The sequence below is a fragment of the Typopeltis vanoorti genome, chromosome 1 (genome assembly GCF_054136105.1).
Source record: "Typopeltis vanoorti isolate ZY-2024b chromosome 1, IOZ_Tvanoo_1.0, whole genome shotgun sequence".
Lineage (NCBI taxonomy): Eukaryota > Metazoa > Arthropoda > Arachnida > Uropygi > Thelyphonidae > Typopeltis > Typopeltis vanoorti.
The window spans coordinates 152783129-152796638 of NC_143549.1; the positions used below are offsets into that span (position 1 = coordinate 152783129).

The 13510-nt window shown below is 38.0% G+C and overlaps 1 protein-coding gene across 1 annotated transcript in view; it reads left to right on the plus strand.

Annotated features, from left to right (window-relative positions):
- The window catches only part of LOC150110549 (tetratricopeptide repeat protein 38-like), a 193740-nt gene that overhangs the window by 60082 nt on the left and 120148 nt on the right, over window positions 1-13510 (plus strand). The window contains exon 5 of the mRNA XM_090401169.1: window positions 2834-3011. Within this exon, the coding sequence (XP_090257295.1) occupies window positions 2834-3011 (178 nt within the window). The remainder of the gene's footprint in view (window positions 1-2833; window positions 3012-13510) is intronic.

Below are 13510 nucleotides of genomic sequence, written 5' to 3' on the forward strand. Positions count from 1 at the left end.
TATGAGAAAGAATGATTATTGAAAGATAACTTTATTCGGTGCTGATTGTAGGAAAGTGATGGAAACAGAAGAAATAGTTCAGTTACAAAGTGATCGCTTTGTAAGGGTATGTCATCTAGATCAAGTGGTGACTTTGCTACTGAGGTGACAGATTGATGTGAGCATTGAGGTAGATGAACTAGAGGTACTCAGTATATTGAAAAATAGCAATATGAATACAGCAGTGGGCCTGGACAGTATGTATGTCAGCTCATGTGATAGAGAATGTGCAATTAAACTGGCAGTGCCTCTGATGAAGTTGTTTAATCTAAGTTTCAGCTCTGGCAAGGTTCCAAGGAAATGGAAAGAGGGTATGATTGTTCCATTATGTAAAGGTGGCTCCAAGACAGAGATAGCAAACTACAGACCGATTAATATATCAGGCATGGTTGTTCAAGTATTGGAAAAGCTGGTTAAAAGTAAAATTCAGGAATGGATGAATGGATAAGAATATGATACTCTATAGGGGCAGCATGGCTTTGTAAAAGGTAGGTCCTGCCTCGATAATTCATTCACATTTTATAATAAGGTTATGGCAGAATTGGATAAAGAAAATGTGTGTGCCATGATACTGCTGGATTTGCAAAGGCATTTGACAGAATACCTCATGGAAAAATATTACATAAGTTAGAGCAAATGGGAATGGATATGAGGCTGGTGACATAGATATGGGGGGTGGCTCACAGATATCAGGTTAGTGTATAGTGAAGTGGAATCAAGGCAAATGAGGGTGACCAGTGGAGTGCCCCAGAGCTCTGTACTAGGACCACTACTTCATTTGTACATTAATGATATAACAGAAGATGAAGAAGATTCAGTTGTTTGCTGATGATACAAAACTAGGGAGGGCAATAGTTGATAAAGGTGATGTAGATATCTTTTGGAATGATTTAAATAAACTGGCAGTGTGGGCAGAGGACAATGGTTGTCAATTTAATATTGTAAAATGTAAGGTAATGCACTTCAGGACGAAAATATTACATGCTTTGTATCATATTGATGATGCCAGTTTATAGGAAATTGATGAAGCTAGGGAACTAGGGGTGATGGTGGATAGAGATTTGAAATTAGGAGGACATATTGCAAGAGTTGGCAAAATAGCTCAGAGGATTACTTGGATGCTGAAGAATACAATGACAGGTAAAGACAGAGAGGCTATTATCCCTCTTTATAGGGCTATGATTGTTATGATTAAATCTGTGCACAGTAGCCAAATGTTGACTTGTTGACTACTGTGCACAGATTTGGCCTGCATTTCTTGGGAATCAGGAGGTGGTGGAGAGGATTCAGAGATGAGTGACCAAGCTGGTGACAGGTCTGTGGAATTGTTCCTTATAAGGATAGATTGAGGGTGTGTGGGTTGTGGAGACTGTGTGGAGCAGCCATATAAATAATAATAATCTTAGAACTATGTGGCCTTTATACTAGAATTCCAACATAACCATAGAAATCTCAGAATATTGTATTGTTTTAACTAACTGGCAGAGCAGACTGGATATGATAGAAACTTATAAATTACTAAAAAGATTCTATAAGATTCACAGAAGAAATGTACATGGAGAGTAAGGGGAAAATAAGGGGTCACACTTGGAAGTTGTCTAAGGGCGTGCAGACTAGGTTCTTTACTGTAGAGCAATAAATGAGTGGAATGGATTGTGAGAGATGGTTGTGAGCATCCCAACAGTGAATAGGTTTAAGGAGATGTATGACAGGTAGTATTAATGGATAGAGTGGGTCTCTCGCGATGAGTCTTTTGACTCCATGGAGTACCCATATAAATAATAATAATCTTAGAACTATGTGGCCTTTATACTAGAATTCCAACATAACCATAGAAATCTCAGAATATTGTATTGTTTATTGGTGTAGATGAAGACGAGATTGATCATTTGACAACAATATGCTGGTAGCATTATGCCAACTAGTCTGATAAACAGAAAATACTTCTATCTACTTAGCATGAGTTCATACTCAAGCATTAAGCATGTTCTTTTCAAAAGCAGCTGTGTTGTGAAGACATGCTGTTCTAGTAAGAATGTTTTTTTTTTGTTTTTTTCTTAATGCGACTCCCACCCACGAAAGGCATTATTTGTAAACCCTGTAATGCATTTTTACTGTAAGTAGGCTAAGAATTATTTTTTCCTATTTTTATATTAATGTGATTTTTTTTATATATATATTTTTTAAATTTATTTTTCACTTAGTCTAGAAACCCTGCTCTAGAGACTAAACATGGAAATTTTTCAAGCCACTTCAGGCTTCCAGTGAGCAGGACGGTGGCCTCCACCAAGCAGTGAAATTCACCTCCTATCTAAAGACAATCACAAATATCCATGTGCATGGCAGTATTTGAACTGCGACCTGTTAATTAAGGAGTGGGTATTCTAACCACTCGGCCAACCAGGCCAGCAGTGACAAAGGTATAAAGTATTTGAAGAATCAGTTAAAAGAATCAGAATAAAGTATTTGAAGAAATATCTAAAAATCTCAGTCCAGATATTTTCAGATGTTTTGTAACTTGTTGTATATACTTCATGTAATTTTCTGTTTTTATATGATTATACCTGACAGTATATCAGATCATGTCAAATTTTGTTGATTAATTCACTTGAGTGTTATTTATATAATGTTTACTATCATGAGTTGTGATTGTACATAAGAAATATTTCTTGGATTCAATAATTCCATAAAGTGGTGTTTTGTTATATGAAATAATTATCATAATACTAATTTAGTAGCATAAAAACATAGTTATTACTACTAAATACATTTGTATAATGTATATTCATTGTAGTAATGGGTCAGACTCTTAAAATCGGGCTTGAACTCATGGGAACAGGCCACACAACACGATTAGATAAACAGTTCTGTGCAGAGGTATCGCATCTGGAAACATTAATGAAAGAACAGATTTCATCACTCTCAAGGAGGGAACAAAATCATGTTAAAGCAGTTCAGCTTTGGGCTTCTGGGTAAGTTATATAAGTAGAAAAATTATTAAAAGTGATGTTTTAATTAACAGCTTTTAGGTATACTTGCTTCTTGTCCAAATGGACATGCCTTTTGGTCGCTTGCTTGGGCCGTTGAACATAACTTCTGCTCTTTTGCACTTCCACCTCTGTCTCATCCTGACAGCACCACTGCTACTTCACCTAAAGATAAAGCTGACTGCCTGGTATCACTCTTTTCCTCAAACTCCTGCAGAGATGACCAAGGGAAATTACCTACCACACCAGAATCCAAGTAGCATATGCCTCCTATAGTTTTTCAACAAAAAAAGTTATCACACAACTACTAAATAACTTGGATACTAAAAATTCTTCTGGTCCTGATGGTATATATCTTCCCAATTGTTCTCAAACATTGTATTCCAGAGCATTAAGCATATCCTTTTCCTGCATCATCTCTATAATTTATTATACATATCTGATACTTTTCCCAATGCATGGATATCTGTCCTATTCCAAAAAAGGATGATAAACATTCTGCTGTCAAACGTTTTCCAAAATAATGGAAAAAGTCATCTTTAGCCAACTCCTCCACTACTTAAAGGCCCACAAATTAATCAGTGACCACCAGTATGGATTCCACCATTCAAATTCCACAGCTGACCATATAGCTCACATTACCCACTACTGGACATGTACCATGGAAAGGTTCAGAGAAACTGGTGCTGTAGCCCTTGACATTTCCAAAGCTTTCAACCATGTGTGGCATTGAGACCTATGAAATTATTCAATTGCCATCCTACAGTCTCCCTGCCACTTTCTGTAATTGGGTAGCCAGCTTTCTCTCTGGTCGTTCTGTGTGAATCATGGTAGATGGCTCCCTCTCTTTGAGCTTCACCACATTCACCTCTTTCCTGTCACCTACTCTATTTTTCTTGTACATAAATGACCTGTTATGAGGGTTGTTTGAAAAGTTTGGTAAAAAAAAATAAGTTAAACACATTTTTTTTGGAAAAAATCAGCTTTATTTCTCAACATAGTCTCCATTAAGGTCTACACATTTGGTCCAGCGAGTTTCAAATATTTTCATCCCATCTAAAAAGTAAGATTTGTCAAATTGTGCCAAATAGTCATTGACAGCTTTGATGACAACCTCATTCGAAGAAATTTTTAAGTTTGGGAACAAGAAGACATCACACAGGGCCAAGTCCGGAGAATATGGGGAATGTGGAACCAATTCAAACCAAAATTGCCCAAATCCAAAATTTGAGCAATTTTGCCATTGCGATGGCCGATGTGTGGGATGGTGCATTGTCTTGATGAAAGAGCACTTTTTTTTGTGCACCAATCTTGGCCGTTTTTCCTTCAGTTCTTCTTTTAAACGGTCTAACAAAGATGCATAATAGATTCTTGTTTTTGTCTTATCCTTTTCCAAATAGTCCATCATAATAATTCCTTGGGAATCCCAAAAAACCGTAGCCATCACCTTCCCAGCTGACAAAATGGTCTTTGTTTTTTTCGGTGCTCTTTCACTGGGCATTTTTCACTGTTTTGACTGCTGCTTGGACTCAGGTGTGTAGTGGTGGATCCAAGTTTCATCTACAGTCACGAATTGATGCAAAAAATCCTGCAAATTGCGATTTAACATCGCCAAACACTGCATTGAAATGTCTTTTCACATGCGTTTTTGATCGACAATCGTGACACCCATCACGCACATAGCTTTTTCATGTGCAATTTTTCATGCAGGATATTATACACTCATTCAGTTGAGATGCCTATAATCTCACGCACTTTTGCTCATCGGTCTTCCATAACGATACCATGGATTTTGTCAATCATTTCCTTCATTAGTGACCTCAGTCAGGTGTCTGGAGTGCGCTTCATCTAAGATGGACTTATGACTACATTTAAACCAATTTATCCAAAAATAGTCTTTAATGCTGGTGCAGAGTCCCTATGAACTGCAACTAACTTGGCTTTGATCTGCATGGCTGTCCACTTCTTCAAATAAAAGTGACTTTTCACTGCATGAAACTCGTTTTTCTCCATTTTTATGAAAAATGCAAACACAGTCATTTTAAATGTTTGCCAAACGACAACTACGCGTCCCACATGGCTAAAATTTTGCCAGGGGTTATGAAAAAGATGATACGTGCCGACACTGGTATGAATGAACGAATTGCGTTGCCGTCTATTGGAAATTTACTAAACTTTTCAAACAATCCTCGTACAATAACCACTAATCCTATCCACATCTTTGCAGATGATAGTACTCTCCACTCATCCTACTCGTTTGGCAAACTATGCAGTACTCTCATCCCAGATTACAAGCTCATCTACAACTAGTACCTTAAACATTATCTACATACTATCCTTCAATGGGACAAGGAAAACCTTGTTATGTTCAATGCTACTAAAATGCAGTCTTACCTTTTCTGGTGCAAAAGAGATCCCAGCTCACCTACCCTTACCCTCAGTAATACATAAATCACCAGATAAGATCAGATCTCTTTGCTTGAGCTAAAGTTTACCTCTGGTATTTCCTAGTATAAACATGTCATACCAGTAGCCTCCTTGGCATCCAAGAAACTTTGCATTCTCTTTCGTTTAAGACCTATTTTACATCCAGCCATCTTCTTCACTATATACACAAATCCATCCATGTTTAGACTACTGCTCACATACTTGGAGTGGTGCACCTAAAACTTTCTTTAAAATACTTAACACCATCCAGAGGTAGGCAATTAGGCTTATAGATGATCCCTCTCTTTAACCTTTCCTGTTTGCTGCTCCAGTGAATTAACAGCAATCATTCCTCCACTGTCTGAACCTGTTAATACCAGAGCTGCAGCTGCTCAGCACCTCTTTACTGTGCAACTGCAAACACGCCATATAACATGAAAAGCTTGAGTTTATTAACTTTTTTCTTCTGGCCAGGAAGTGACTTTTTTTTTTCAATAATTTGCAAACTTTATTCTTTTGAAAGTTAGTGATATCATGATCTATAATTTGGTATGTACATTGGTCTGGTAAAAGTATGTGCATTTTTTTAAACTAGTCCCACCATTATATCAAATTTTTGTTGTTTTGCATACTGTGATGAACTGTTTTTGTGCTCTGAATATACTGGATATAATACCAGCGAAATATCAGCAAATAAGAAATATTATGTTCTTATCTTTCTGTGTTGTCATCTATACCGTTAAAAATTAATAACATGTCCTATGAACACATAAGCCTTTCTACACATTTCATTCACTGAGAATACGTTTAAAACAATCATTAAAAGGGCTAAGTCTGACTTTGATAGGTTAAATGTAGAAAACTCACTCCTGTGTTAGTCATGCCTTCTGGTCCTCCATCAAAGCTGTTGGGCGCAGCTTTTGTACGTTTGTGCTTCCTCCTCTTTCTCCTCATAATGGTAACATTGGTGAATCATCTAAAGACAAGACTGACATCCTAGATTCATTCTTCTTTTGGGTGGCTTTCTGATACAGAAACACAAACCCTTCCTTGCAGAAAACTTATTTGAAACCTAGTAAGGACCCCATCTTAAGGCATTTTACTGTTATTTGTAAGGATAGAACTGGAGATGGTCCTGCTCATGGTGGAGCCACTATCCCAGTGGGCAACTATACCACTTTCTGACATGTTCAGCTTAATACTGCTCTGGAAGCAGTAGCCATTCACCTGTGCTTGGGATTTCTTATTATGTTATTTTCCATTTATTTATCACCTGGTTCTCAGTTAAATGAGATCAGTTTTGATAACCTTATTTTGTAACTGCCTCATCCTATACTTATGGATGGCTTTGATGGACACAAAACCCCCTGTGGAGTAGTGACAATATGAATGGATGAGGCCATATTGTTTAGCATATGCCTGACAATAGTGACCTTTTCCCTCTTAATAATAAACTTAATACCTTCTTGCATGTGCCTACTAACTCCTATTCTTCAATAGAACTTAGAATCTGCACCCCTTCCATTGCTAATGTGAGATATTGAAGAGAACATAAGTGATAAGGAGTGATAATTTTCCTGTGATCCTAGAATTTGTCTATCCTCAAACATAATTGAACCATATTTTCCTACATGGATGTCCATGTGGAAAACTGACCACGCTGATTCAATGATAGACAGTCAGATGTCTATCATTGAATCAGGACATATTTAACAGATTATTATCCAGCAGCATCAACCAACCACAATTCCTAAAACATCATCTTGTTGAAATACTGAATGCTATGCAAAAAAAAAAAAAGGGAGGAGAGCTCAAGACAGAACATGAGTGTATTTGATATATACCATACCACACTGAATCTCATAGCTTTTAAACATGCTTGGGCCAAAAGCATGTTACATCAGAGTCAAAAGCAATTTTGAATCCAGTTTGCATCATCTATTAATCAAATGGTTCTTAATCAATGCAAAAATTGTATGGGATAAAATCCAGAAAATGAAGAATAGATTATAGAATACATCATTTCTTGTCTGCCTTGGATAATAATGGATGTGTTGTTGCTGAACCAAAAGACATTGCAGACACTCTGGGAGAAAATTTTGCTATAATCTCAGCAACAGCTTCATATCTTCCTGAATTTTTAATTTTGAAAGAACAAGAGAAACAGTGACTAAACTTTTCTGCCAATGGGCTAGAGCCATACAATCAGCCATTTGTTAAGGAAGAACTAAAAAGAGCTCCGTTACTGTCTCAAGTCAGCGCAGTAGTTCCTGATGACATCCATTATGCGATGATAAAACATCTTTCATCGTCTTCTATGGATCTCCTTTTCTTAATATACAATAGAATACTTACAGAGGAAGGAAAGAGTTTCCAAATTCTTTGCATAATTCAATTGTCAGTGCCATCCCAAAACCAGAAAAGGATCCACACAAGCAAACAATTACTGCCCTGTCACTGTGCTCACCTGTCTTTGTGAAATATTGGAGAAAATAGTAAATGTTAGACTTATCTGGTATTTAGAAAGCAATGATCTCTACAACACACAATGTGACTTTCATAGACATTGTTCAACATCGAACTATTTGAACATTTTGAAAAATATATAGGCAGCATATTCCTGAAATAAGAACATTTGGTTTCAGTGTTCTTTGACATGAAAAAAAACTTATGACACAACTTGAAGATGTGGCATATGAAAAGACCTCTATAACCTAGGTCTCAGAGGGTACCTTTCTGTTTTTATTCAAAACTTTGTCTAGCCTAGTCTTCCAAGTCTGAGTTGGAATCACATTATCTTGGCCATTTCATCAAAAAGAGAGCGTTTCCCAAGGCTCTTTTTGATGAAATGGCCAAGATAATGTGACATATGTGATTCTAATTGGAAACACTAACTTTCTTAGCTTTCATAGCCCATATTATGTGGTGAATGATTCATTGAAAATGAATTCCTATCCCGAAATGTATTTTTCAGAAAAATACTTGATACTCTTGCGTTTTTAGACTTAAAGACAAAATAAATAGAAAGAAAAATTTTTTTCACTTGGAAAAACAAATTCAGGTCAGAAAGGGTTAAGCATGACACTCTTTGCTATCAAAGTTAATTCAGTCACTGAACAACTTCCTTCCACTCTAGGTAAATTGTGATGTCTCCACAATTTACTGCCACTCTCATAACATGAGGATAATTAAAAGACAACTTCAATAAGCAATTGATCGTGTCTCTTCATGAGCTCTTAGTAATGGGTTCAGATTTTCTCCAGAAAAAAGTGGCAGTGTATACTTCTACAGTAAATGCAGTCTTCATCCAGATCCTGAGTTAAGAATCAAATTATTATTCCAGTAGCTTTCTCTGTCAGAGATGAGTCCTACGAATCTGGGAAAAGTGCAAGAGAGGCACTGAATCTCCTTTGCACTCGCTCTGTCTCTCTCTCTCTCTACTGAATATAGTGCAGATTGATTTTCATTGCTTCCTCTTTATTGTGCTCATATATGTTCAAAGCTGAATTATGGGTCTGAAGTCTGTGGTTCTACAAGGGAGTAGTTTGCATTTGTTGGATCTTATTCATCATCAGAGTATATAGAAAGCTAATGGTGCTTTTGCACATATCGCTCATTCAAAGTCCTTATGTTGAAGCAAACAAACCAGGTCTATCATTTTTACAGCAACAGTTATCTCTTAACTATACCCTAAGAATAAAGTCTCTTCTAGAGCATCTTACTTATACTAGTATATATTCTGTGCACTGGGAGGCTCAGTATCACTCATACATCAGACTGCTATACGTCCCTTTAGTATGCATGTTAAAGAGATTATGCATGCTGTTGACTTGAATGTTAGCAACATTACCCTCACTAAACATATCAGGGAGGCTCAGTATCACTCATACATCAGACTGCTATACATCCCTTTAGTATGCATGTTAAAGAGATTATGCATGCTGCATGCTGTTGACTTGAATGTTGCCAACATTACCCTCACCAAACATATCAGTATTCCTCCATAGCCTGTTTGCATTCTATCATTCAGCCTCTTGTTGTGCCAATTAAGTGCCCTGTGCACTCTGATTTCTTTCCCATTTATAATGACATTTCAAAATCTGAGACCTGTGTTGGTTGTGCTGCTGTATTTCCTGACTTGATCATATCTAATCCAATTCCTCTTGATTGCAGTAATTATACAACAGTGTTCTTACAATTCAGCTTGGGCTTATGCATATAAAAGAAAATTGCTACCAAAATGTATGATTTATACAGACTCATTAAGTTCTTTAGAGGCCATCTTCTGTCCTCTGTACAGTCCACATCCATTGTAAATTGTACATAGTGCTTTGTGAGGTTCTACAACCATTGTACAAAATGATAGTTTTCAAATTGATATTCAGCTGTCAGTCTCCCTGTACAGCCTGCAGACAGTATATAAGATCAAATTTAATTAACCAGTAGCACTGACAAATAAATTGCAAGATATTAAGCATTGCAGTTTAGTCAACATAAAAGCAGAAGAGAAGTTGTTTGGTCAGCTCTGAATAGGCCAGTCATCTAACACATTCCAATCTCTTGAGGGTTGATGACCTACGTGTGAACAATGCAACGTGCATCTCACCATCTGCCATGTTCTAGTGGAGTGCCAATACTTCACTCGAGAAAAGGAATGAAACTTTTACTAATTTGGTTGAGCCATATACATTTAGGCATATCTTATGAGACTTGAAATTGCATCAAGTTTTTAACTTTTTTACAAAGAATTAATTTATACAAATGCCTTTGATTATAAGCTCTATTTGTTGTAGATATTGCATTGCTTTTATTTTCTAAGACTTGTTTTATGTAAATAACATAATAACATTAAAAGAAATCATTATGTAAATAACATAACGTTTATGTAAATCGTCTTCTTTCACTATGCCTTATCCCATGTTAAACCTTCCTCTTCCAAGTTCTCCGGTCCAGAGCGTCCTTCAGACTCCATCCTTTCTCCCTAAGATCCTCTTTCACCTTATCCCTCCACCTGAGCTTGAGTCTGCCTCTTTTTCTCCTTCCCTCCAACTCCATATACTCCACTTGTTTACCAACATACTCCTCACCCTTCCTCTCTACATGTCCGAACCACCTCAGCCTACTTTCTTGTATCTTCTTGCCAATTGGTCCCACCTTAACCGTCCCTCTGATGTAGTCATTCCTTATCCTGTCATTCTTTGTCACACCACTCATCAATCTCAACATCCGCATCTCCACTTCCTCCATCTTCCTCTCCTGTGCCTTTGTTATAGGCCATGTCTCTGTGCCATGGAGCATCACCGGCCTCACCACCATCTTATAGAGCTTTCCTTTCCTCTTACAACTCACTCTCTTGTCGCACAGGACCCCACTCATCTTCCTCCAATTCAACCAACTGCATGTTATTTGGTGCTGTATTTCCTCATCCAAGTCACCATTCCTCTCGACAACGGACCCAAGGTACTTGAATTTCTTCCCTGAAATTAGCCTTTCACCCTGAAGTCATATGACCATATCCTCGTCACTCCCCGTTGACATATATTTGGTCTTCTCCCGGTTAATTCTCATGCCTCTCTCCTCCAATACCTTTCTCCACTCTTCCAGGGTATTTTCAAGCTTCTCTCGGGATGATTCACATAGAAGAATGTCATCGGCAAACAGCATGCTCCATGGTGCCTCCTTCTTGACATCCTCCACTAGCATGACCAGGTCAAAGAGGTAGGGGCTCAGAACTGACCCTTGGTGTAGCCCTACCACAATGGGGAACCCTTCTGTCATGCCGAAACTAGACCTGACCTGAGTTTCTGTTCCCTCATACATCTCCTTCACCAACCTCACGTAATTCTCCGACACCCCATTCTTCCTCATACACCTCCATACCTCCTGCCTGGCCACTCAGTCGTATGTGTTTTCCAGGTCTATAAACACCATGTGCAGCTCCACTTGCATCTCTCTATATTTCTCCATCAATCGCCTTAGTGCAAATATCGCATCCATTGTCCCTCTTCCTGGCATAAATCCAAACTGCTCCTCATCAATTTTCATTTCCTGCCATATCCTCCCTTCAATTACTCTTTCCCATATCGTCAATGTGTGTGACATCAGCTTGATCCCTCTATAGTTGCCACAGTGTTGAACATCTCCTCTTCCTTTGTAGATTGGGACGAGAATACTTTTCCTCCATCCCTCTGGTATCTTTTCCTGTTGGACTATTTTCCTCATCAGATCCCATAACATATCCATGCCCTCACTGCCCAAACTTTTCCACACTTCCCCAGGTATCTGGTCGGCCCCCACAGCCTTTCCATTCATTTTTCTCAGTACCCAATCCACTTCCTCTCTACTCATGTCTTGCACCGGTCTCTCATTTGCCTCTCCATCCTCACACCTCTCTCTCGGATTCTCCTCATTTAGTAGTTTATGGAAATATTCTTTCCATCTTCTTCTGATTTTGTCCTCCTCTTGTAATACTACTCCTGAGGCATCCTTTATTTGCTTGACTGATGTTGTCTTTCGAGGCCTTATCTCTGGCTTTCGTTATTCTCAACAACTGAGCTTCACCACCGTTTCTCTCCCGTTCTTCATAAACCTCATCAACTGCCCTCGCTTTTGCCCTTGCCACAGCTCTCTTTGCATTTTTCTTCGCTAATCTATATGCCTCCTTGTTGGCTCTAGTTCCAGTTATGTCCCATTTTTTCTTTGCCTCTTTCTTTTCCTTGATCTCCAATTGCACCTCCTCATTCCACCACCATGCCTCCTTATCCTCAAGGCGGTCCCTTTCCTGATGTTATACCAAGCACCTCTTCTCCAATTTTTCTAATATTCCAACTATTAACGTCCCACCATTCTTCCACATCCTCTGGTAACTTCATTTCTTTCAATACCTTTTCTTTAAACTTATTCCTTGGGCCTTCCTCTTCCAATTTCTACCACTTTATTCTCCTCTGTATCTGCCACTTCCATCTATTCTTCTTTTCCCCTTTTATATCACAGTCTACCACAACCAACCTGTGCTGTGCCGTTACACTTTCTCCATTAATCACTTTACAGTTTTTCACCTCCTTCAGATGTTTCCTACAGCACATAATATATAGTCAATCTGACTCATTCTATCCCTGCTCTTATAGGTTATCAGATGCCCAACTCTCTTCTTGAACCACATGTTGGCTATAGCCAGATTGAAGGCCACATATTCTATGATTCTTTTACTTTCTTCATTTCTTTCACCACTACTCCAACCCCCCATGTACCCTTTCTTCACTGCTCTGACGATCACTCTCTCACCATCAGGGATTCCCATTACTACTTGGTCAAGTTCTCTCCAGAATGTCTCTTTCTCCGCCTCATCACAACCTACTTGTGGGGCGTAGCCACACACTATAGTAGCCACACTTCCATCTCAAGCTTAACGCTCATAATCCAATCATTCTTCCGGCACACCTCGCAGACTCCACCCTTCAGCTCCTTATCGATGATAATTCCAACTCCATTTTTTCTTCCCTTCTCATTCACACTGCTATATTTATGTTTAACAGATTTATGTAAATAAATAACATAGAGAAGAGGTCCTTTCCTTTAGTGTTACATGGCGATTAGTATTCATTTCAGACAAATTATAGAGACTACAACGATGTTAGAATGAATTAATTTCTTGACATTTTGACCTTCATATTAAAGTCATCATCTGGAGTGTACACAGATATATATACAGAAACAAGCTATATTACATTTGAAACAGTATGCCAAAGAGACAATGATTTGATCAACTGTTATTCTACTGGCTTGAACTCTAATGGGGGGGAACTACATTAAAGATATATTCTATTTATAACATCATCAGAGAACAAATTCATATAGTTTTATTACAGCAAAAGCGGTGTCCTAATTTAACATGAGAGTTGTTATATTAGATTTAAAATCCTGGATTATTTACAGTCCTATTTATAATCAACTCTTAGATGAAAAGGTTATGTGGGTAGATTATGTGCCTTCCATATTCTTGGGATTTTTAGACCATCATTATTGTTAAGATTAGGATGGCTGATAAGAATTTCACA